The 26,292-nt window shown below is 41.4% G+C and overlaps 1 protein-coding gene across 1 annotated transcript; it reads left to right on the forward strand.

The window, feature by feature from the left end:
• The first annotated feature begins 2,515 nt into the window (after positions 1-2,515).
• On the forward strand, positions 2,516-23,812 carry LOC115323388 (4-coumarate--CoA ligase 1-like). The gene is made up of 7 exons (XM_040223381.1): positions 2,516-2,527; positions 4,008-4,210; positions 9,946-10,114; positions 10,728-11,000; positions 15,358-15,502; positions 16,983-17,243; positions 23,688-23,812. The coding sequence occupies exons 1-7, from the start codon at positions 2,516-2,518 to the stop codon at positions 23,810-23,812; spliced, it is 1,188 nt and encodes a 395-aa protein (XP_040079315.1).
• Positions 23,813-26,292: the final 2,480 nt, after the last annotated feature.

Consider the following 26,292-nt stretch of genomic DNA (forward strand, 5'->3'; position numbering starts at 1 on the left):
ACTCCCGTCCAATCTCACTATATAATACAGCCTTTAAAGTTATAGAGCAAATCATTTATTCGCACTTTGTTAATTTCCTAGACGCTAACTCATTTTTTACCCCCTTTCAGCAGAGTTTTTGTAAATTTCTTTCCTGTGAGACCCAACTTCTGTCTTTCATTAATGATCTATTTTCTATTCTCGATCGAGGATCCCAGGTCGATTGCGTGTTTCTTCATTTCAAAAGATTCGATAAGGTTTCTCATAGGCTTTTACTTCTCAAACTTAATAAACTTAACCTTGACCCCTTTGTGTGTGTTTTTTTTTTCTGGATTAATCGTTTTCGTACAAATCGGACTCAGTTTGTCGCAACTAATCACGCTAGTTGTCACCTCGGTGTAGCAACATCCGGTGTCCCACAAGAGACTTTTTTGGTGTCCCACAAGGGACTTTTTGCTTCTAATTTATATAAACGACTTGCTCGGAACTTTTCATCTTCTACTAGGTTGTTTGATTTTTACTGTGTAATCTATTCCGAAATAACTAATGAATCTTATGCTCTCCTACTTCAAGCAGATTTAGACGAAGCTTCTGAGTGGTGTAACACATGGTCTATGACTCTTAACACAACCATATGTAAACCTATCCGTACAACTCGATGTAACTCCTCACCACTGACACTCTACCTTGACACCTTTCCCTTGCAACACTCAAACTCCTACAAATATATTAGTCTTCATATTACTCATAAAATGTCATGAAATGTCCACATTCATCACATCTGTGCTAACGGCAACTCTACGCTCTGTGTAATTAAAACGAAATTTTACATTAGCCAACGTGTCATTAAAGTTACTTTATTTTAAACACTGGTACGTTCAAAATTAGAAATCGTTTTGACAATCTGTGGTCCCGGTCACTCAACACTCGTATCTAACAAAGTGGCCGTACGAAATCGCGGCTCACGTTTTACATTTTGTAGTTAGGACCGTACCGCAAGTGCCTCGTCTATGGAAACTAACTTGTCTCTGCCTCCTGTGTCTCTGTGCCGCAAAGTTTATCGTCTCTCTTTTTCGCAAAGTTTATTAGCCTATCCCTACTCTACAATAAAAGTTTCTTCTTCCTCCCCCGCATATCTCTGCTCGCCTTGACCATCTATGTAAAGTAGGATTTCATCAGTGTTGTACCAACACCTACATTGACTCCTTCAAACCCAGAACGTCTTCCGAGTGGAACCACCTTACCGCATCTTAAGTGTCCATATCATAACCTGATTTGTTCAAAACTGCGATAACCAATTATATTTGTTGATATTAAACTTGAAGGCTCTTCTTTTACATCGTGTGTACGTGGTTTTGTTTTTACTGAATTTCGTGCTGTATTTCACGCTTCCTCTTTGTGGTATTTAGTGGCCCGAGGATAGTGAAATAAATAAATAAATAAGTAAATACGTTCTCATATCATTCGACCCGCCACAGTTCCTCCGAGCTCGGGTTGGATCGGTTACCTTGGAGTTGTAAGCAGAAACGACGGCAACACACTGCCATGTTTATGCATTCATCTGGGCTGTAATACGTTTTTACAAAGCAATTAGTCTCGACTGCGCGAAAGTGGCTGCACAAAGATATTCACCAGGGTCAGCAATAGATGAAGTATGAATGAGATTCTTTCTTCTGTTATTATCAGATTGTCTTTCGCTCGCTGTCGGACCAACGAGACGCACTGGTAATAAAATGATCACGGCTCTTTTCGCCAGCACATGGAGAGGATCGGTGCTCTCTATTCGCAAGTCTTCAACCCCTTCCAATAGCCCTAGGCGCTGAATAAGACAATGTAGAGAGAGAATATTAAAGTAGCGTATCAAGAATTTGTCAATTTATATTTATTTATGTAAAATATTGGAACATACGCGAAGCTGTAATGTTCTTTTGCACCCCTTGTTTCTGACGATTTTTGTAAAATGCATGCAATTTTTTAAACTGATTTTACCTCAATAATTTAGGAATATGCACAGCGCCATAGAGTACGATAACAAAAATGCGCTTAGTATCATTACTCTAGCTAAACAGGAATTCAGCGATACTTTTTTATAACTTCGAACAATAGAGACTAAATAAAAAAAGATGGTCATTGCTTTCGAGCATCCTTTTATTACTCACGTGCGCACTGCGCGTCGTGACGTCATTTAAACTGGATATCCAAGTAATTCCTACACGCGTACCAGTAGAGCATTTTTTTAACTCCCGTTGATATAAAAGAAAGCTGTTTATATTGTGACGGATGAAGGAGACAGAGCGATGAATATTCAACTGAAAATATTAAAGTTTTGATCGGGAGTTAGCTATAGGTAGAGACTGACTAGGCAAGATCCTTCTGGCCTCCTTATATCTTACAATCGATTTAAAATAAAAACAAAGCTTCTAGATAAAGAGAGAAGCGTTTATTCTCGTTCATGTGCGGAAAAATATATTCGTCATTATTTCTATGCAACTCAAAAATCCTTGCACTTGAAAAGGTCCCGAGTCTTTTGCGGGGCATGACAGACATCGTTCGTTCAGTTTTTTTTTTTGTCAACCTCAAGGTTTTCTTTTATTTTCTGTGTGATGTACAAACAAGTACTTAAGTGAATGAGTACAAAACGTTCCAGAATGACAAAATATACTTCGCCATAATAAAAAAAAAAAAGAAAAATATTTATCAATTTGCCACTTGCTGGTTTGTCTGAAGCAGGGATGGGCAAAATACATGCAAATATGTATTGAAATACAAATACAAAATACTTTGTGAAAAATGTATTTAATTACAAATCTAATTACATTTCCAAAAAAATATTTAAATACAAGATACAAATACAACCAAATGTATTTGGTCTCCTCCAAATACTTTTCCAAATACATTCCTCAAAATTTGCGTCAGCGACTTCAGGGCACCTGCAACGGGTTTCTGGGTATCTCATTTTAATTTTGCATTGCACACTCGGAAGTTAGTGTGCGAGGCTCTAGCAACGTAATAGACATATAATCACAAAACATGTAATCAGCTTGGACGTAATAGGTGAAAAAAGTACAGAGCTTCAAGCAGTTTTTTTCTTTTTTGTCGATTACATTTTGGTATAGACCAACAAAGAACCAAGGCGACCAAGACGCGCAGCACTAGCTAGAGAATTTTTTATTGTTGCAACTCGCACCAGTTACAAAATCTGGACGACCCGTGCATTTAGAATATTCCAGGAAAAAATATGGAGGGAAATCAGGCTGGAAAGCATCACAAGTTGTCACAGGCACTTATTTAGCCAGTCTGCCTGTGAACGTCGATTTCGTCTCTATTCTTGCCCTGGACTAGCATTGTAATCACAAAGTCACTAAACGCTTGTGCTTGATTGAGAGACACTGCATTTGGTGTAGAACGTAGTTTTCTTCCTGCTCTGGACAGTGACAATAAGTTTGAGGGATGTATTTTCGCTCACAAAATAGTATTTAATTACAATTGTATTTGAAATACCCACGTTTTAGTATTTAAATACACACGTCAAATACATTACCCAATTTGTAATTAAATACAAATGCAAAATACACAAAGTATTTAAAATACGTATTTCAAATACTTGTATTTGAAATACTGCCCATCCCTGGTCTGAAGGGATCTCTATAACATTGGTTCATAATCGCAAAGTCTGAACTCATGAACCCAACCGGCAGCCGAGTGGTCTCTTTTTGACTTATCAGGAGCTGGGCGGATTGTGTGTATGTTTATACAGCCTAGAACTAAGCCTGCCTCAACGTGCGACGGGTCTTCCAGCCGTAGACGAGAACTCTAGTAAGTGCAGTGCAACCGCTAGCCTGCGGTCTTTAACGAGCATCATGCAGTAGTGATACATAGGCGTATGCCGCTACGGTGCTTATCCAGATCGAAACGGGCAGGGGTGGGGATTGAGCCCATGATCCTGGGTTCTGCAGCACGAGCTTTCACTCCATATGCTCCGAGATTGTGTGCTCTAGCCCAGTCTGCCACCGATCCCTCCTTCGCAGGAGCTGTTTTGTGTTGGAAGCGTTCCCGGTTTCATTGACGTCCTCGAGTTCCAAGACTACTCGGAGGCTAGTCTTAAGCCCCACGTGCCTGCTGACACAGCGGAGGAGGTCGTCGTGATGCTGTACACGTCCGGAACCACGGGCCTCCCGAAAGCCGTGCAAATCTCCCACAAAGCTTACGTCTCCTCCTACCGTGTTTTAAAGTACGTTGTTTGTTGAACAAGTGTTTTTATAGTGATAGCTGTTAAGGGCTGTTTCCCCCGGTGTTGGGGCGGAATGGGCGTAACCGAATACAGTTTTCACGATAAATTTAGCAGAAATATTTACGTCACGTGACGTACGCAACAATTCAGCTTTTCCCGCTAAATCTAGCGGAATAATTGACATCACGTCAACTATGCACCTATTCAGTTTCCCCGCTAAATTTCGCGGGAGAATTGATTGCACGGGACCTGACGCAACGGGACCTACAGAACCATTAATGTTCTACGCTAAATTTAGTGAAACAAATGATGTCATTTGTCTTGACATCACGGGACAGACGAATTCAAGTTCCCCGCTAAATGTAGTAGAAAACTTTACGTCATGTGACCTATCCACCAAATCAATTTCCAGTTAAATTTAGAGGAAACATCCCGCGACGATATGACGATCGTCATGCCATATCGTCAAATAAGTAGCACAGCTGGAGCTTCCTAAGCACATCCCGCCCCACCATGATCGTCCCCAATATTTATTTTATAAGATCAAAAAAATGGTAAATGGTTTGTGCTGTCGCATTGACATTTTGCTATTGAAAATCAGTGGATTTGGCCCACCAGGTTTTCTGAGATGCTTTGACGTATACCCATTATAAAATTGAGAGGCTTTGTATGCCCGTCAAAGTTTTCTACGCAGTCTGGCGCACTCCTTAAGAATTCCTGAAAGGTGTGAGTCCCGCAATAGGAATTTCTTAGACGCTTGCTGGACCTGTCCCAACCCCTACCACAGCACCTATCAAAATCGTTAAATGGGTCTGTCGGGAATATCACGTGACCTTTCAGGATATAGGCGTCGGGGAAGCCGCTTGGTAATTTATTAAGCTAAGTTGAGAAGTCGTATTTATTTAATGCCATGCATGGCTGCTGTTGCTCTAGGGCGTCCGCAGCGGCAAGGAGAGGGTAAAAGCCGCTACACAGAGCCGCGCTCGAGAGCGCCCGATCGCGCTGCGTTCGCAAGCAACCAGGAAATACATCCTCGCCTCGCATGGCGCGCACCAAACTGCTTCTTAAACTGGATGCCACGCCTCATACGAAGCAGTGATGACCGGCGGCTGATGGCCGTTTCACAATGCAACGCTGCCATACGCTGTCGAACGATCACAACCGCAACCGTGCGATGGACCTATTAAAGGGAGTTCGCAGTCACCGATGACAAAGCGGGCAAGAGCTTCTCTGGTCCGCCGCCCGCGTACGAGAAGCTGTAGAGCTTCGGGCGGCCGCGACGAGTTTTTGAAATTTAGGAGACTTTCCGCCGTTTTTTCCCATCCTGGCCCTGGCGCGGCACCAGAGTGTAGGCAAAGTGTGCGCACGAGAAAAGCCGTTGTGGAAAAGAGGTCGCACATCTCCACTTCAGCTTTCCTGGTTTCCGCCCCTTTCACTGTTGTTTTTGCCAAGTTGTCACTCACAAGGGAAAGATGGTGCGTGAGGAAAAAGTGAAGGGGGCGTTTTGCGACTGACCGAGCACCTGCTCGGTCAGTCGAAATACAGCATTTCTCAGAAGTTGGCCGCCCTGTTTTTTCTCCGTGAACGAGCGCAACTAAACGCACAACAACGAAGGGACGAACAACTTCCCGTCCCATGCGTGAAACCTATCTTCAAGAGCAGCTGGGTGTTAGAATCAAGAAGGCAACTCAGTGGCTTGTTTTTGCCCCTCTTCGTCTGTCTGGCTTCTGAAGCATCCAGCGAGCGAGAGAGACGCCGGAGACGAAACCGTGACTGTGCTCAGCATTTCTATAGACCTTTTCATTTTAGTAGTTGCCTCACCGGCGTATAGAGGGCGCTGACGCACTCGGCGCCATTAGGTTGCTTCAATTTGATTGGTTTCGGTTTCAACGTGAACGCGGCTACGTTGCTGTTTTACGTTGTTTTTGATTAATTTTGTGATACGAATATTTTCCTTGTAGCACACAACCAATGAAACAGCGGTATTGAACCACTTTGAGGACTACGAGGTGTATTTTAGCCTAAATTTCGGGCTTTTTTTTTACCAACTCCTTTGATGTATCTGATTATGGTCGGTTGCGAAACGCCTGACTGATGTACAGGAGAGATTAGCATCATCTACGGGCGTACCCGATGACACCAATTTCCAGAAAAACAAACTAATGAAAAGACTAACACGTGAACGTAACGAAGCATATCGACAGCTTGATTAGCAATGTGCTGAATCGGCCAGAACAGATGAACTCGCGAGTTTGCTACACACTGTTTGGTTTTCGTGGGCACACAACCTTTAAGGAAATTCGCAGACTAAAAATGTATTGTGTAACGAGGCAGATAATTGATGTAAACAAGTGGTATCGTCTAGACCTGTTTTTTTATTAATATTATTCAGTACTCGAGCATGTTTTGACAGGCCGAGTAGGAACGTTCTTAAACTATCAACCCTGCTAAAGTATTCATAGGCAACATTTCGCGATATTGGCCCTAGAAAATAAATTATTTTTATATGAACATTTGCTTACTCAATATATGATATAAGTAACAGGCCCGTCAAATTGAACCTAGCATTTGTCTTCCGTAAAATTTGCCTTATAAAATTAAAGGGCGCAGGAGAAGAAATACCTCGGAAAGTTTGGCTGAATCCTAGCGCTAGGCACCACTTCACGGACCTGCGGGAACAAACATTTATTTGTTTGTACATATTCGCTTCGTAACTTTCGGTGTCGCCAGCCACCAAAAGTAAATCTTTATTCGCCATCGACAATTCTGGACTCGAGTAATTGTTATGCAGACAACTATTTTTTTTCAGCGTTACATATTGCGGATTTAAGATACTGGCAAAAATTAAAACAGCATACATAAAAAAACGTCGTCATTATAGCGCATGCGCCGAACCCAAACCGCGTTTAAGATTTGCAAATATAAACGACGTTATTTCTTTGTGCACGCTATTTTAAAACTCGCTACTGTTAAGTTGTGTGTGGCAGTTTCTTACGCGGAAAGTCCCAACCTTTGCGTTAAAATAAACAAAGTGGATGGCACTGGTTATCCGAATATAATCAATAAATCACTTAAATGACTGTCGAAATTGGAGCGAGTATGGTATACAATTTCTTAAACTTCATAAGTAGCCGACCAATCGAATGCTTACGTAGAAAAAAAGATTGTGAACCTCATACACATGTAGGTGTGATGTTATGAACAAACAAATCGCCTGATGTTGACGTACCATTACTTCTAGCCTCAGATAAGATGCAAGCTAAACGTTCGTGGTCTATCTCCTCCGCGCGTTCCTCCCATAATCAAAAGAAACTGTTTTCGATATATTATGAATACAAAGAACGATACTTTCAGGAAATACAGATAGTCTCCTTGCGCTGACTATTCTTGACGCCTTCCGATCCTAGATGCGCGATATAAATATACGCGCTTCTTACTGAGAATGTTCCGCCACTATTAGTAAACAAACCTCACGAGTCGTCGAGTAGACGTATCGGACTACAGTTTCCGAAGGCGAGCAAGCGCGGTGAAACACGGCGAAAAACAAGAATGCAACGCATCCGCCAAGGCTCGGAGGGGAGAGCGGAGCAGCAAGTTGAAGCAACCTAATGGCTTCCGCGTCACGTGATTCCAAGATGGCAGCGCCCATGCGGAGGAGGATGAAAAGGTCTATACCCTGTTTCATCCTACGTTTAAGCGCAGCGGATGTTACGGGCTATCAGAGCCAATCGGAGGCCGTGTGAGTGTCACGTGACCTTAGTGAGGGGGCACAGCGACGCGCGGAAAGCGTATCACGGGCCACGTCCACAGAACGAGATTGGCTAAGATGGCTCGTAGCATCCGCTGCGTATGGACGTTAGGGGAAACGGGGTATAGACTGCGGCGGATGCTGTTTGCTCCTCCATGGTTTTCGCTAAAGGTGTTACTTAGATTGTTTATGTGTCCATGTGGCGCTCCTGCTCGGTTTTATAAGTTGAACTACCGTACATCTCAGGAATTTAGCCATCAGCATTATGACTACCTTGAAAGATATTTTTACGAAAAATAACTCGGTAGTCTCTATTTGGTCTGATCGCTTTCGTCTACAGCTGCTTGCGCCCGGGTTTCAGCAAACATTAGTACTTATCTTCTGTTTGAATTAAAACGTGCATGTAAATTGAATGTATGAAATAAAGCTCCAATAGAGTAAATCTGTACGCACGAGGTCGTGCACGTATATCGGAAATGGCAATACGCACGACGCGAAATTTTTTGTGTCGTATAAAACGAATTGTCAAAGCGGATTGCTAAAGGTGTATCCTAAGATTGTGGTAAGGTGGCCACTTTACACTCGGCGGACCCTGGATCGAAATCGGGAGACAACGGACATAATGTTTTTGTCAAACAATTGGTGATATTAACGATATTTTTAATAATTATCTCAATAAAGAACACATGTCAACGAAACGTCCCTAAACTAGCCGGTATGGGACTTCCTTTCCGGAGGTGCAATAGAGGAGAGTGGGAATTCGGCCGACAGCGGAGCGCCGCGGAGCGACGCGTACGAGTGGGCCAGGTGGGGTAAATATTAATTTTAATGAGCCATCCGCAGACTTGGCACCAAGCGGTGTAAATAGGGGGGGGGGGGGGGGGGGTGTTTAACACGCGCCGCCCCCACAGCGCCTCCAAAAATAATGACCCAGATGGCATAATCTCTCCCCGTCGTGCGTATAGCCATTTCCAGTCGAGGAGCACGACTTCCTGCGTATTGCATCACTCTTTCCAATTATGTTTAACCTGTGTGTTTCGTGAGTGCTTCACAGTTATTTGGCCGTCAAAAGTGTTGAAGTGCTGAGGGGGTCTGAAAGGCTGAATGTTCTGACGTGCAGAATGGGTTTTGAAGGTCTGACAGTCCGAAGGGGATTGTACGGCTCAGGGATTCGATGGGCTGAATGGTTTAATGCGTTGAGAGGGTCCCATAACACATCATGGCTGAAGTGTTATTTTCAGTTGGTTGTGAAAGGTACATTCGACGTTTCACTCGAATCGTTCATTAAACTGTAGAGCAAATAACATGTACGCAACTTTTAAAAATTCAGCCTTTCTAACTCACCACTTGCACATCAGTTTACTCATATCTCAATACACAATCGGAATATTAGTCGTACGAATGTTATTATAAAAAGTATGTTGGACTCTGATACTTTCAAATATAGTTTTTAGTAGTTCAAATTACGAATGACATGCACATCGAAGTTGGCTGACGGGACACCGCGACTAACGGTGCCTCCGTCTTTTGATAACCTGAAACGTCAAATTGGGCCATCCTGTCGCAAGACAGGACCGTTGAATGAGCATAAAATGAAGTCATATAACAGACCGAGACAAGTCGGCCCTATATTTACGGAAGGAGGAAAGATATTCAGGCATGCAAAATACCAAGGCTGTTTTGTGTGAAACGTCTATTTATTTCTATCAAAGAATCGCCTGCATTGACCGAGTACTCCTAGTCGTTCATAGAATCGTGAGGCTGGCTGATGCGTGTCAAAATTTAGAATTGTCAGGCATAGAATATTTTTTTTCTATTGCTTTGATTCGCATATTTTAATTGGCCTTTTTCTTAGGAATCGGCACTGTCCGTCACTTCTATTTGACAACGTAATAAAAATGTAAATGTTTTGATTAAATGAACAGGGATTATTTAATCTGAGCACCTTTTTAAGAATTTGATTTGCTCTCATTGGGCCATGTTACAGGGCTTTAGGCCTTTATGCTGAAGATGACATCATTCTTGCCTGGAATCCCTTCACTCACGCCTCTGGGTTTGTGGTCCACACCATCTGCGTGTGCCTGGGAGTAACGCTGATAATTACGGAGCCTTCCCTATCGTGCAAAGATTTCTTGGAGACTCTCTCTACACATCAAGTAAGACAACCTAGGTCAAGCACATTTGACACAGCTCGGAAGGGGAAGAAACGGTAACTGGAAATTCAAGGGCACTCACACCGGTATTGTCTTTGAAGATGGAAGCAAAGAAGTTAGCAAATATTAACGCCATTTCCTTAAGGAGCGAATGCTGCCAGAATTAGTTCCAATTCCCTCCCCTCTCGCCGCCGCCGCCCCCCCCCCCCCCCCCCCCCCACCCATAAAAGAAATTATGACATACATTTTTGTCTCCGTGAAACTTGATTGCCACGGGTCTTCCAGTGAAGCACTTCTAGCCCCACAAATGTTTGCAACGATAACGCATAGAAAATTCTCTCTTTCAATAGTAAAACTAATATTCTTATTGGCTTTTGCAAGAACTTCTTGATTAGATGACATTCTCTCTACTTATATCTTCATATATCTTTCAAATTTTATTGAAACATCCTGCTGGAGAGAACGTTTGGTCCGTGTTTGTGTCAGAGCGACGTATCTGCGCTAGGTCATTCTAAAATGTCCGGCAGCGTTCACAAGCGAGAAAACAAACACCCATATATATACGCGGCGTCCCTACAAAATAAATTGATAGTTAAATACCCGTCTTATCCCACAGATATCCACGATTATCTCCACTTCTGAAAGGCTACGGGAGATCGTCAACGAAGCGAGAACGAACAACCATCCAGCGGTGTGTCTGAAGAAGATCGTAGTTGGAGGGACGATGATCACCGAATCTTTAGGAACAGAGCTATGCGAGTTCTTTGGCGCGAACTCGTTGGTAAATTTCTACGGATTGACTGAAACATTTCCTCTTGTAAGCGGCACTCATCCCGGAAAAATCTGCACGGACAACGTCGGCGTTCCTTGTGCTGGCACCAAAGTCAAAGTATGTCTGATAAAAACAACTATCTCGAATTTCTATACCCTAAGCATTTCTTATCACGCAATTTGTTTGTCCTTTTTAAGCAAACGGTCAGGCCAACAGCCTTTAGTAGTAAATCGTCTTAGTTTCTAGTAACAAATGTGAGCACCCTTATAACCATGCGCCACCATACAATCAGAAAACGTGCAATATTGATAACAAAATACAAAAAACAATGTAGGGCATCTGCCACAACAAACACGTAATTTTCCCATCGTAAGAAAAATATTACCCACAGCTGAAAGCCGAGCATTCGCCTGAATGTGGCGTTAACGATCGATAACAAATTCGTCATAATAAAATGTTAACATTATCCTATTAAAAAGCTAAAACATTTTTTATTCTTCAAACATTTAATAAAAGGTTAGGGTTTATCTCCGCATAAGGCGTTACTGAATCCACGTATTGGAAGGCATTGAAAAAAAGCCACAACGGAAACGTGATGAAAACGCAGATCGACGTATGCCAAACGCGGCATCAGCACGCCGCGTGCATTTGTATTCAACTTTGAAAACAGCCACTCAGACCAGTACTCCAGTTTTATAGCACCCTCGCTTCCCCAATCGCTATTTTCAAACAGGCCAACGCGGTACATGACGAACCTCGCTGTACAAGAATGTAGTCAAGCGCAAGCTTGCCCTTCTTGCAACGTCACTGAGACAATAGGCCACGCGAATCATCAAAACACAATACCTGCGTTGGTGTCCCCATATCGCTCAATGTGCAGATTTTTTATTCATACATCTCTTAGCCCTAACACTTTTTGCTTCACAAAGTTTGCGCATATCGGATTTTTTCTCGGCCTTTTCTTCAGTCTAGTTATTTTCTCTGTTCTCACGTGTTTCTTTTTGTGTGTGTGTGTTCAGCTGACCTGATTGCCAACAGTATGTACCAACTGGCTCAATTAAAACCTGAAAATAGCTATCGGCGAAGCAAGGGGGTATAAAACTGGAGTACTAGCCTCAGCGGCTGTTCTCGAGGTTGCAAACAGATGCACACAGTTAAATGGCACGGCGTTCGGCGTGCGTCGATCTGCGTTCAAGTGACTTCGCCGCTGCGGTCTTTCTGCGCGCTCCTTGTGCCATCAAAATCGTAATTGTTTTGTTATTCACTCTATATGATATGCACTGACGAGAAGAAAATGGTACTTACAGCATCCCGCGTATATGTGGCGCAGTGTACGACGACGTGAGAAACCTGAGAAATGACGGTGCGGAGGCAACAGCAGACGACAGATGCGAAACCCGGCGAAACCGAAACCGAAACTGCTTGTTGACCGTCTCCGACTTCCAGGCAGTGTTCCAAATCTTACTCAAATGGATCCAAATGACTGTGGCGGGTCGTGTCACGTGACAACACAGGTTGAAAAACGTTGGACGAGGGTAGGCTATGGAACGCCAAGGTACAAAACCCTTACCCTGGAGTAAGCTCGAGTAAATTTTGGAACACGGCCCCAGAGCAGCCTAAACATCTAAGGGTGCTGCTCTTCTTTATATTGACCATTGCCAATTGTAACGATTCCAAGATCAGACCAGGTGATCTTGAGATAAGGAATTAGGAATTTTCAGCGGTTTTGTTTTACTCTTTCGCGGACCGTTTCAACTTGGGTCGAGCAAAAGCGTCGCCCGCTCTTTCAACGAAAACTTCAGATAACTGGCAACAATGATTTTAGTAACAAGATGGCTTAGGTAGCGTTATTCTGAAGCGAAGACCATTAACGCGTGATCACTTACAATCCATCTGCGCAGAAGGCCTGCGCCATTATATATTGCAAACATTCTCCATGGTTTACGCTCCTCCCTCTTTCAAACGTAGGGTGTCCAAACGACACAAGTAACGCGTAGCGCCATTTCCCGATAGCGCAGCGAGCAGACGACAAGAGCGAGCGTCATATGCTTATTCCGCCTATCGGAAGATGGCCCAATGCGTTACAAGCACCGCTAAAGGGAGCTCCCCGTAGGACGCTAGGCTCACGCTAGTGCCACTATAAAAACAAGCACGCGCGAAACGCTTCCGAAGGCGTGTGTTTGCGATGGTCGCTTCCTACAATGCACTTTAGTCGAGAACTTCCTGCAAACGTTTCGGTGAAGGCGATACGACTCGCAGTAAAACAAAGATGAGAGATCCTTAAGCTATCCGCTGTATGGAACAGACCTGCCGCAAACGACGGCAAACATTTTTTTTTATTGTTTGAAATTAAAGCGAACGTGGCAATCTCGTGATATTAGATGAAACTAATAAGTACTTTGTCTAGCTCGTTCGTTTTTAGGCATAAAAAGATGTCAAATTATAACGGCATGAAGAAACGATTTTACACTTTTCACACGTCCATAATCTCTGTAGCGTATGGGAGCTGAGAAGCGGTGCTTACACTTCGTTTCAGCTTAGATCCAGAGGTAGCCGACGCTACAATGTAACGGAACCAATAATGCAGCGTTAAAAGCGCAAGTCACTACGCCATTTTTTAATGTTTGGTTCATCGTTTATAACCCGTACTCAACACTGACGATCATAAGGGACGGATGTAAGTATTTCATGTACGAGGAAAGTGGAGGGGGAAGGGGCAGCGTGCCAGGCGTTTGGGAAAGCACCCCCTTCCCCCTCCCCTACCCTCATGTTTTGGCCGCCCTACATTTTTGCACACGCGGCATCCGAGAGGCTTTCTGATTGGTCCCACCAGCTCCTAGTGTCGGCTCTCTCCGGGATCGCATCAGCTCCTAGCGTCGGCTGCGTCCGAACTTACGGGGAGGCAAAGAATGGCTAGCATTGCAGCTTTCGATTATGGGTGGGCCTAGAGCGCGGCTGCCTTCAACTAAATTGCGTCTCGCGGCATAAATATTGCACCACAAAGTTTTTTATTGCCAAATAATCTTGTGAAACACGTGTTCAATCTAGATACTTCCAAAACATTATTGTTTTATTATTTAAGAGTTTATTAAATTTCATTACCGGCTTTAAGCCCTAACCAATCGTTCGCCTTAATGAGAAGGGCCTTCTCATTAAGGCGAACGATTGGTTAGGGCTTAAAGCCGGTTTAGGCAACATCGCAGTGCTCTATCACTATTGGAAATTTTGCCATTGCAGACTTCACTTGAACTTAAACTAGTATTGATGCAGCCCATTCTCAGTGATGTATCATTAATATTTTACGCAGTATTTCCAGCGCTGACTAACAGCACACATGTGCTGTGGTGGTGAAGTGAAGAACAGGCCTTTACCATGAGAGCCGACGACAATTCATCATATTCAAAAAAATTTTTACGCTCAGCGACACAAGATAAAGGAACTGACTGTGCCTCTTCCATTAGGTTAATTGCTTATCTTCTCAGGTATTGCACCTTGCACGACGAACAGCGATCTGCACTGACAAAGAGGTGTCGCATGGTGCCACACGTCTTCTTGGCAAGGATAATATAAGAGTTTGTTTCAAGCTAAGCGGTGTTCATTTATGCACCCATTAATATATAATTCAATGTAAAATTCCTATTTTTACTCTTCTGTTCGCACCTAGCTGAAAAAATGAAAATGCGGGCTTTCATATTTCCCTTCTTGTATCCGAGTTTTAAGTGGCTCCCGATCGTAAAACGTGAGCCACTATGGAATTACCTAAACATTCCAGTTAACATGAAGTATATAACAATGTTTCTTCAATAATACTTAAAAAACAAGCGAGGTGGTGATGATTCACGGTAATAAAACCCGAGACTCAGGAACACAGAAGGGGACGAACACAACACAACGTCTCAAACACAGCTGAAAGTTTATTTTTGAGACACTCGTTTAAAAAGGCGAGCCCTTCCGGTGCCCCCACCCGACATCCACAGTCCCGAAGGTCAAGCCGCTTCCTCCCGTCCAGTCCACGTCAGCAGCCCTTCTCGCACACAAAGCCATCCACATGCCCTAGGCGCCACAGAGTCGATGAGAACGTCCACGCAGTTGACTTATCACCCTCCACTATCACCCTCCACTGTCTCAATCAACTGAGACGTTGTGTTGTGTTCGTCCCCTTTTGTGTTCCTGAGTCTCGGGTTTTATTACCAGGAATCAATATTTCTTGCAGATTATGACAGCGTACTTTTTTAGTCCTCACCAGCGCATCTGGCAAAGACGATCTTTTTCTTCAATAATGTGTTAAAAAAAGGCATCCATATTTCTGCAATGTTTTGTTAAGCATCAAACTGGAAACACATACCGTATCCACTGCATAGAAGCTACATTAAAAAAAAAATCAGATTTGAATTTCTTGCGTTGTTAATTTGTTTATACATTTAATGATGTGTCGCCTGAACGAATAATCACTATAATCAAAATCACTACCTAGATCCTCGACCTCTTCAGCGGTGATTCTCTCGGCCCCTATGAAAAAGGCGAGATCGTGGTTCAAAGCAGAACTCTTATGAAGGGCTACTACGGTCGTCCGGAAGCCACTCAAGAAGTCCTGAGCAGTGATGGATGGCTTCGCACGGGTGAGATTGAGGATGCTCTTTGGGATAGTCAATTGTAAATTTATCCAATGGGCCAAACCCAGTCCAGGTCGTGTCCCACGTGCGAGTGTGCGTCGAGGTCAAGTATTTGTAGGATCAGCCTCCTCCATTAATTATACATTACTCGAGTAGTGCGCTTACAGATATTCGTTTCTATTTTTGAAACTTTTGTAAGAGTTCGTGCTATATTGATAGGCTCGGAAGCCATACAAAATGTAGTAATCGTCTATTTTCCCTCAACCAATTTACAAGGAGGCCTTATAATTCAGCAGCATATCTGCAGTTTGAACGGAGTTCTGCATCAAATGCTTTTTCCATTAACCTCCTGCCCAGGTGGAGAAAAGCCTTGGGCAGTGTACTTCGGGTATGGGTATTGAGATACTACAGGAAGCACACCGCCCTACACTTTACTGCACGAAGGCAGGAGGGGCGGGTAAATGGAAGGAGCATATTTCCTTACATAGTATTGAACCCATCTAGAACGCGGAGTTTTTTAGGCAAATATACCCGGAAATTAAATTCGTTATTGAATTAATATGTTATGTTGGATAATTTAAAAAAAGTGAAGAGATATGGGTTGAAGATGACAAACAGGGACGTCTGAAAAATGTTTATTAAAATCGAAACGAACTCAAAAATTCCAGGAAACAGAATGCGTTGAAACTTTAAACGACGAGCCAAACATTTCAAGACAAGTAATGATAAAGAAAAAAAGCGTAGTGTGAGGTTACAACATAATTATTTTATTTTTGCTCCCCGGAACCTTGTCGTTCGTACTCGATGTGTGTGAGACCGATTGCAGAAAAATTTGCGGTCAAATGTAAAATGTTCGAATGTTAATTAACAATATAAGCTGTAAAGAAACGGTCGAGGATGGATCATTTTGGATTGCATGCCCGAGAGGAAGCATTGCCATCTTTCCAACAATATTATTTCCGCAGTGGCCAAACAATAAAGGGAAAAATAGTAGAATATATAATCCGATCAATCCTTTTTTTTTAATTTGCAGAATAAACTTGAAATAAAGCGAGCGAAGTTCTTTAACATTGTTAATTTGTTAATATAAGAAAAACTTAATTTCTTTTTTTATTTTGTTATTAGAAGAATACTGCAGGCCCACTGCTTTTGAGTCAATGCGTGGAGGAGTATAAAACGTCAAAGCAGGATATATACAGAAATACAAAGTAGACAAAGCAGATGTTCAATATTTCAAAAAATATCTGTTAAAATCACAAATAGTAATACGTAATAAAAAAAAGTGTTAGAAAAACAATTTTAAAGAGGAAATCCTCCACCTCTACGATGCAATGAATTCCATTGTAGGACGGAGCAAGGATCAAAGTTATATCTGAAAAAAAGTTTCTGCATTGAAACTTGTGATTACGTTTCTGTTGTGTCTGGCGTGAACCAAAGCAATCATTGTACTTCAAATAATTGGTGCAACATATGCACCTCTTTCCAGGGGATCTTGGTTACTATGACAATAATGGACAAATCTACATCGTGGATCGGATCAAGCAGATGATAAAATGTATGGGGAACATTGTAACTCCTGCCGAGTTGGAAGAAATCTTGACCTCGCACGAGGCGGTTCTGGAAGCCGCTGTGGTCGGCATACCCAGTTCGAAGTACGGGGAGGCTCCGGTCGCTTGTGTAGTTGTCAAAAGATCCCAGGAAGAAGGCTTAGAAAGTTTGGAACAAGAACTGAAAGAACTCGTAGCAGGTAGGTTGTTGACTTTCTTCACGTAGCCGATCCACCCAATACTTATTTGTGTATAATAATACGCATTTGTATCCGAAAGAAACCGTTATTTTGAGCTAATTGGACACGGAGGTTGACAAATAATAGATCAGATTATCATAAACACGAATTGATTGTAAATGTTATATCTTCGGTAAAAACTAAAAAAAAAGCTTTCAAGCTAGACTGCAAATAGAACGACATAGTTTTAAGTTAAACGCTTAAATCAGAGCGCTGTTCGAATTATATGCGAAAACTATATACAGGATGGCTTCTTCAAGATTTACAGACTTGTTTTAAAAAAGCCGCGAAAGTTACACTTGATCGGTTTGTGCAGTTGGGTTATACGGCCAGGGGGACGATATGTGGGTGGCTAATCTTTCCGATAAGTCGGCTAATTAATTAAAATTTGTTAATTAACTTTTTAATTAGTAAAATAGAGATATGAATTCAATTAGAATCTTACTGAGCGTAATCAAAAACCACTAAATCAACTCTTTTTAAAAGGGTATAATGCCGGGGCAGCATTTTATGGCATTCTGTAAAAACGCTTCATTTGGACGCTTCTCTAGATTTCGGTTTCTTATCGGAGCGCATTTAAGCGCGATCCAAACCAACGCTTCTTTTTGCGCCTGTAGGTCGTGCGGCTGCGGATGTGACGCATTTCGTGGCGTTTTTGCTGTTTCCGGGCGCGCTTTCTGAGTCAGAACCGTGCGCTTTGGTTTGGACGGGCGAAACTTCGGCACGAGCGCACAAGCAAAGTGCAACTGCGCCAGACGGCGAGAGAAAGAGAGAGAGAGAGAGATCGCGTTGTCATGTTGGAAGAGAATAAAAGGGGGGGGGGGGGGGAGGAAAGGGCAGCCAGACGGCGAGAAACGCGGAGCCGGAACCAGCTTGTCCTCCACCGATTGGCCGGGACACAGGAGCGTCCTACAACGTCACCGCGCGTTTTTGTGCGCGTTGAGAAAGAAGTTGAAATCAACCAACTTTTTTATGCGCGCCCGGAAGGAGCGAAGAAGCGGCGCGACGTCACGAAAATGCGTCACATCCGCAGCCGCACGACCTACAGGCGCAAAAAGAAGCGTTGGTTTGGATCGCGCTTTACGCGCTCGCGGTCCTGCTCCCCAGTGGCTGAGACGCGCAACACACGTGCGCCCTACTTGAGTCCATTCTACGAAGGAGGCGAGGGGGTGGCTTCGCGCTGAGATCACCGGGGAGCAGGAGCGCGGGCGCTAAGATGCGCTCCGAGAAGAAACCGAAATCTAGAAACGCGTCCAAATGAAGCGTTTTTACAGAACGCCGTAAAATGCTGTTCCGGCGTTATATCTTTCTAAAAAGAGTTGATGTAGTGGTTTCCGATGACGCTCAGGAAGCTTCTAATTGAAAACATACGTCTATTTTCACTAACGAAAAAGTTAATTAACATATCTTAATTAATTAGCCGACTTATCACCAAAATTAGCCGCTCACATAATGTCTGCCTGGCCGTATAACCCACCTGTACAAATCGTATAAGTGCAGCTTTCACGGCTTTTTTTAAAACGAATTTGTAAGTTTAAAACTCCCTGTATATATATGGGCGGTTTCATTTGGATTCAGCCAACGAGGTGCAGTCGGAGCTTTTTTTATTTTGCTTCAATTTTTTTTTTAATATCTTGTGTCGCACGTTCCAAAAAGAACAATACTTTTTATTTTATTGTCCTGACATGTTTAGTTTCTGAAAAAAAAAAATCTCAAAGAAGCAGGAAAGAACGACTAGGTTCAGACGATTGTCGTGTGTGGCGTATTTGAATCACTCTGAATTTGAAAGTATTCAAAAGAGAGCCTCTATATTGTTTTATTGTAATAAGTATGCAAGTAGGTAAAACGACATTATGACTACTATTTATTATTCGTCGCTACAATCTTTTTTTTAAAAAAAACCTCGAAATATATCTTTGCGAACAACCGTAACCTAAACTCCGGATTTTTTTTTTTCTTGAGTCGACTATGTTTAGTATTACTTTTAAAATAATATCACGTGTAGATCCCTTCATTGCCTTCCACATTATGGAAAGTTTGTGTCTTAATGATATACGAATACTGAGAAATAAAGTATGAGACAAAGAACGTTTTCACTTTTTGTTCAATTTCAGCACGCGTATATATAAAAAAAACTGTTATTTTTTTTTTCTTTCGTCACGTTCTCTTCACACCTTTTTTTAGCCAGAATACATTCCGTTAAAGGTATATCCTTAAGTTTTGAGGTTTTAAGCCTCTAAATACGCTAAAAAAAGAGCAAATGCCGGTGGTGGGTTCACGAGTTCTATTGACGATTGTCGTGTGTGGCGTTCTTGAATCACTCTCAATCTCAAAATATTCAAAAGAGAGCTTTTTTATTTTTGCATATATTCAAGTAGGTCAAACGACATCCCAACTGCTATTTATTATTCGTCGCCTCAATCTTTTTTAAAAGTACCCAAAGATGCTTTCGCGAACAACTGTGACCTAAACTGCGCATTTCTTTTAGTCGACTATGTTTAGTATCGCTTTCAAAATAATACCACGTGTAGAACCTTTCATTGCCTTCCAGATTATGCAAAGTCTATGTCTTGGTCATATACGAGTATTGAGAAATTGATTGTAAGGCAGAGAAGGTTTTCACTTCTTGTTCCATTTCAGCTCACGGGATAAAAAACATTTTTAATGTTTAAAAACAAACCACCAGATGTTTGCAGAGCGAAATAAAAACGTAAAAAAATAGAGTGACAAAAATAAATAAAAATGTTTGTTTTGTTATCTACATGAATTTCGCACTAAAAATATAAAATGTCGCCTTTAAAAATCTAGGCTTCCCATGGGAAGCCTAGATTTTCCTTCGGTTTGGAAAAACGCGATAGCCGTGCCGATACATAAGAAAGGAAGAACAGATGATCCAAAAAATATATAGACTCATTTTATTATTATGTCCATTTGCAAAGGTTTACGAAATAGTACTTTCGGGACATATTTCTAGCTTTTTTAAACATAAGATCCTGCCCTCACAACACGGTTTTGTGCGCGGAATATCAGTGGAATCAAACTTGGTGTCTTTTCTTAATTTCGTTTCGCCTATTGTGTGTCAGCGGGGTCAGGTTGACACTGTATATTTTGACATGTCTAAGGCATTTGATTTGGTTGACCACTTGCTACTTTTACAAAAGCTGAAATCGTACGGTATGAGTACTACATTATGCACATTGCTTCACAATTATTTGTCCGATAGACAGAATTTTGTACGTATATATCCTCGGTCATCTCTCCCGGCCTTTTGTCACCCTGTCTGGTGTTCCCCAGGGGTCCATTCTTGGACCGATTCTTTTTAATGTTTTCATAAACGACCTTCGCTCATGTGTTCTACATTGAGAAATCCTGCAATACGCCGATGACATCAAGTTATTTAGGCAGACTGTAGAGGACTGTGTGAAACTAATGGATGACGTAAAATCAGTGAGGAATTGGTGTAGTCTCAACAGGCTGACACTTAATCCCACTAAGACTGTTGTTATGTCATTTGCTAAGAAGCTAAGGCCTTTTCATTTTTGTTACCAACTCGGCAATGCCCCATTGCAAAGGGTGGATTGCACTCGTGATCTTGGAGTTTATATAGACTATTCTCTGTCATTTAATACACATGTCAATAACGTTGTGAACGCGTCTTTTCGTACGTTAGGTATCATATTCAGATATACACGCTAGTTTTCCATGTCGGCCTGCATTATGCAGTTATACTTTTCGTTAATTAGGTCTAAGCTTGAGTTTTCCTCAGTTGTGTGGAATTCTATTGGGCGTACGCACCAAGAGTCGATTGAAAATGTCCAGAAACGTTTTTTTCGAATTTTTTATGACCGCTATGTTGGTTGCACTGTTTACTTTGAATATAGAAGACTTTTAGAGCGATAAAAATGTTCTACTTTGGGTGCCAGACGACGCGACAGAGATCTTATATTTTTGTTCAAATGCCTTCACGGAGTCATTGATTGCCCTCACCTAACTTCATCGGTAAATATTCATGTTCCGAGAAGGTTTCTGCGAATTTCCCTTCCATTTTATGTTAATGAATTCTTCCGATCCTGCCCCATGACACGTATTCAGACCTTGTATAATACTTTCAATGATTCTTACATTGACATTTTTAACCCATATTTTGCAGCGTTCAAGTTTTCTCTTACAAATCTATAACCATCTTTGTAGCGTTCAAGTTTTCTATTGTCAATTTGTAGAATTATTCTTCTTTTTGCTGTATGTTAACTGTGCATCATTATCAAGGCTTCAAGCTGTTCATGAGCACAAAAAAATAAACAAATGAATGAATGAATAGAACGTGCATTTTACTCGAATGTTTTACAATATAAAACTTTGACATTTCTAACATAGTATAAATTATGTAGCACATAGGGTTTAGGCTTGAGGCCTTTCCAATCATGGCACCGGCGGAAATTGTCTGAAAACCCGCTTTTGATAGTGTCAATCTTATAGTGTGCTCAGTCGTTTGGAATTGCAAACTTGTTATTATACGCCTAACGACATCTATGTCGTTTATATGATTATATAAGAAACGTCCCTTAGATTCTTATAATAAAAAATAAAATATACAGCTATAACCCATAAACTCACCATCGGCATTTGCTCCTTTTTAGCATAATTAGAGGCTTAAAACTCAAAACTAGTGCATATACACCTAACGGAATGTATGCTGGCTAAAAAAAAAAGAAATGTAAGAGAACGCGACGCAAAATGTTTTTTTTAATGTTTTATACAGCGTGCTGAAATTTAACAAAAAGTAAAAACCTCAATTTCATAATGTATTTCTCAATACTCGTACATGATTAAGACACCAACTTTGCACAATGTATACGGCAATGAAAGGTTCTACACGTGTAATTAATTTAAAGGCAATACTAAGCATAGTCGACTAAAAAAAACAATTTAGGTCACAGTTGTTTGCGGAGGCAGGTTTGGGGCTTTTACAAAACTGTGAGCGACGAATTCTAAATAGTAGTTAAAATTTCCTTTTACCTACTTGCATATATACATCGCAACAACAAAAAAAATATATAGAAGCTCTCTTTTGAATACTTTGAGATTGATCAAAAACGCCACACACGACAATCCTCAAGATAACCCATGAACTCACCAACGGCGTTTGCTATTTTTTTAGCATATTTAGAGGCTTAAAACTGAAACCTAGTGCATATACCTCTAACGGAATGTATGCTGGGTAAAAAAAAAGAATGTAAATAAAACGTGACGCAAAAAAAAATAAATAAATAAATGCGTTTTGTTTTATACAGGTGCTGAAATTGAACCAAAAGTGAAAACCCCCTCTATTTCATAAGTTATTTCTCAGTACTCATACATGATTAAGACCCAAACTTTGCATAATGTGGAAGGTAATGAAAGACAGCCTACACGTGGTATTATTTTAAAAGCGACACTAAACAAAGTCGACTAAAGAAAAAAAAACGCAGTTTAGGGCACAGTTCGTTAAAGCATGTTTGGGGATTTTTACAAAGATTGGAGCGACGAATAATGAATATTAGTTATAATGTCCTTTTATCTACTTGCATTTATATCACAATAAAAGTATAGAAGCTCACTTTTGAATAATTTAATATTGAGAGTGATTAAAAAACGCCACACACGACAATGGCCGAAACCTGGTCATTCTTTACTGCTTCTTTGAGATTTGTTTTCTCAGAAACTAAACATGTCAGGACATTAAAGAAAAGAATTGTTCTTCATGGAACATGCCCCACGTAATATAAAAATTCGAAGCAAAAAAGAAAAAACGGCTGCACCTTGCTGCCTGAATCCAAATGAAGCCGCCCATATATATAGAGGGCGGGCAGAGAAAGGCAGACTTAATTCAAGAATCGTCAATTTGCAGTGGTGGGTGTAAAGGTCAGAATATAATGTCATTAACACGTAAGAGTGCACCGCTTTACCGCCCCCCCCCCCCCCTCCGCACCGGGCCAACATAATAAAAAAAAGGTTCGCTTGTACGTGCGTATGAATAAAAGATATGCCAGAACGCTAACGCTAAAATCCCACCAAACATTCCCTTCCCTCCCCATCCCCAATCTATAAACTACGAAAATAAGTAAGCTATCGGCCTCGTATTCCTAGTTTCAACGGAAATTAGACATCGTCCCTTACTTTAGGGGTGCCAAAGGAGGGCGGCAAAGTTCACTCAAGATTTGACTCCTTTGAGAAGAGCCTCTTTTATAGGGGTCGATTTTGTGTTTGTATAGCATGAGACGTACGAGTAAAATACTCTGAAACAAACGATATGCGGAAAGGGAAGTTATTGATTAACACTTTGCACCCGTTTGGTAGCTGCACATATTTTCAGCCAAACGCTGTTTCAGTATTTTTGTTGGAGAAATGTTGCTGTGTTGTTTGCAGGACAAACATCGACCTTCAAGCATCTATACGGCGGCGTGGTTTTTATGAAATCTCTACCAAAGTCAGAAAACGGGAAAATTCTGAGGCAGGAGTTGAAGTCAAGGATATTGTCCGGAAATGTCTAGTGTTATTGACCGAAAAGCCAGCACGTTGTTCATCAAAGTTTGACATAATATCCCAGAGAAAATAAAGGAAAATAAAAAATTCTTCCTCTCGAGCCCAGTCAACTTCACGTACAAGGTATGAAACCTCTGAAAGGACAATGCAGATTTTTTTTATTTAAATGATAAGCATATTATGTTCCCATATCGGCCTCATTTTCACACGGACCGACGGGCTGGAATTTGTACAGACACCGTCTCCTTCACAGTCAGTCGTGACAAAGAGACCGTGTTGGTCCCGATACGTCGGTATTTTCGTTTCTAAATGTTATATGAAGAATACCAGAAAATGATAAAATAGGTAATAAAACAACAAAATATAAAATAGTTTACTGTATTTTGACAGCATTAGTACGGTCTGACACATGGCAGTGCTTAGAAGGTTCCTTAACAAGTGACTTCAAAATAGAGTGTACAATGGACATGCGTGATTCCCAGAAAATTGTCACACAGAAACAGATCATTCAGTTCATATACAACAAATGAATGTAACCAAGAATGGCCAATAAAGATACCTGTTTAACATTTTAAACTTGCTTCCAAACTTGCATCCTACAATGGGGAAGAAGCCTACAACTATAAAACGCTGATCTCGAAGGCAAAGGAAATAAACATTAATGTTTAGACAGCATAAAAAACGGTGTACCGTGAGGTATGGTGACAATACTTTATGCTGTAAAATTTAAATTGTTTCCCTGCCCCACAGAACTGCCGCACAAAAGCAGGCCTACATGCTTCTCATCCAGATCTAATCAAATATGGGTGGAAATGAAACCCAGGATATCTAGGTTCTGCAGCCCGAACTTTCGCTGCAAATGCTCCGACTTCCGGTGCTCTAACACGCTTGGTCCCATCGAACCCAATAATGACCTCAGTTTATGATGCGTGAATTTTACTATTACATTGTTTCGTAAATTCTAACCAAGCAAAACAGGAAGTGCACCCATTATTGCGAGAAATAAGACGCCATATAAACAAAAACTCAACAGAATATCAATTCAATTCATGTACCTTGCATTTAGTAGGTGGCTTGACTGTCTAGAGATCTCCAGAGCTAGAACTACCGTCCGATGCGCGACCGGTGGTCTTGAACAGCCTCCTCTTTGGATTGCTTTGCACCAGACCTGCCGCTCCGTCTTGAATGGGTACGGCGGTAGATAGTATTTTGTGCTACACTCTTAAAAAAAAAAAGAGTCGCTATTACTCTCTTTGGGGGGTATTGGCGCGCCGCAGATTTGACTCCTCCACGACTCCAGTTTGTAGAGTCCCTCGACTCTTATTTAAAAAAGAGTCCTGCGACTCTCATCACACTGGAGGCATGGTAGTGTATGGGCGACTCCAGGTGACGTAGTCAACTGCGACTCTTTAACGACTCTTATCCAACGGAGAAAAAGAGTCACACGACTCCTTCCTGGTAATCCCTGTGACTCTGTAACAAGAGTTGTGAGGACCCTCCTTTTATGAAGAGTCCCCCGACTCCTATCGCAAAAGAGACATGGGAGCGTACGAGCGACTCTCCGAAAGATAGCCAGGGCTGACTCTCACATTGTCTGGAATATAGCAGCCCTAGTCAAGTATCAGTTTGTTGAACAAAGGAAGGCATTGTGATCGTTAGGAGACTTCTTGCCGCCTGCAAGGTTCAACTTGAATTTCCCTAAAAAAGGGTAGTAACATCAACAGCGTGAAAGTATAAAAGTTGAAATCGAAACTTCGATTCCACCTAAAAGAAGCGGTAGCATCAATTGTCTGCAAGTGTAAACGTCGAAATGCAGAACTGATAGCTTACAATTTTCTGTAATGAAACATGGAAAAATGTACGATGATGGTCTTAACCATGCTTAACTGAATGCTGCTCTAAAATTTATCATGAAACACAACAGAAACTTTCAGGACAGCATTGTTTTGTTACATTGAAATTTGCACACAACAAAAAAAAAGTAAAATTTTTTTTTAATCGGCAGCTTAACTTTATATTAGTTTGATTATACTTATCATTTACAATAGGTTGTATATCTTTTTTGTCACATGTCTGGACTATTGGCAAGAGCTGGTGTAAACGAGCATGTTCTGTTGCTTCATGCCTGCTTTGAGTGGACAGATGGGTGGCAATAAATTGCAGGAATCTTCAAATTTAACAATAAAGATAGCTGTTTTGTCTCAGCTCATATCACTGCCATTTGTGCAAATGCAACAACATGAGTCGTACTATGCAGGTACTGCAAAACAAAACCACAAGTATTTAAAACAATTACTTTATTAGAAACTAATGTGATACATATTGGCCCAAAAGCCTGCTTTGGCTTATCACAGGTGTGTTATCACAATAACTAAACAGATATCATAAGAAATAATACTAATACACAAAACTGGTATAAATATTAGATCAAGAACGAAAATAAATTACAATGACAAGTTTTGTGAAGGCTTTTTTGCCTGCTTGGCGT

The sequence above is a fragment of the Ixodes scapularis genome, unplaced genomic scaffold (genome assembly GCF_016920785.2).
Source record: "Ixodes scapularis isolate PalLabHiFi unplaced genomic scaffold, ASM1692078v2 ptg000120l_1___fragment_3__unscaffolded, whole genome shotgun sequence".
In the NCBI taxonomy this organism is placed as follows: domain Eukaryota; kingdom Metazoa; phylum Arthropoda; class Arachnida; order Ixodida; family Ixodidae; genus Ixodes; species Ixodes scapularis.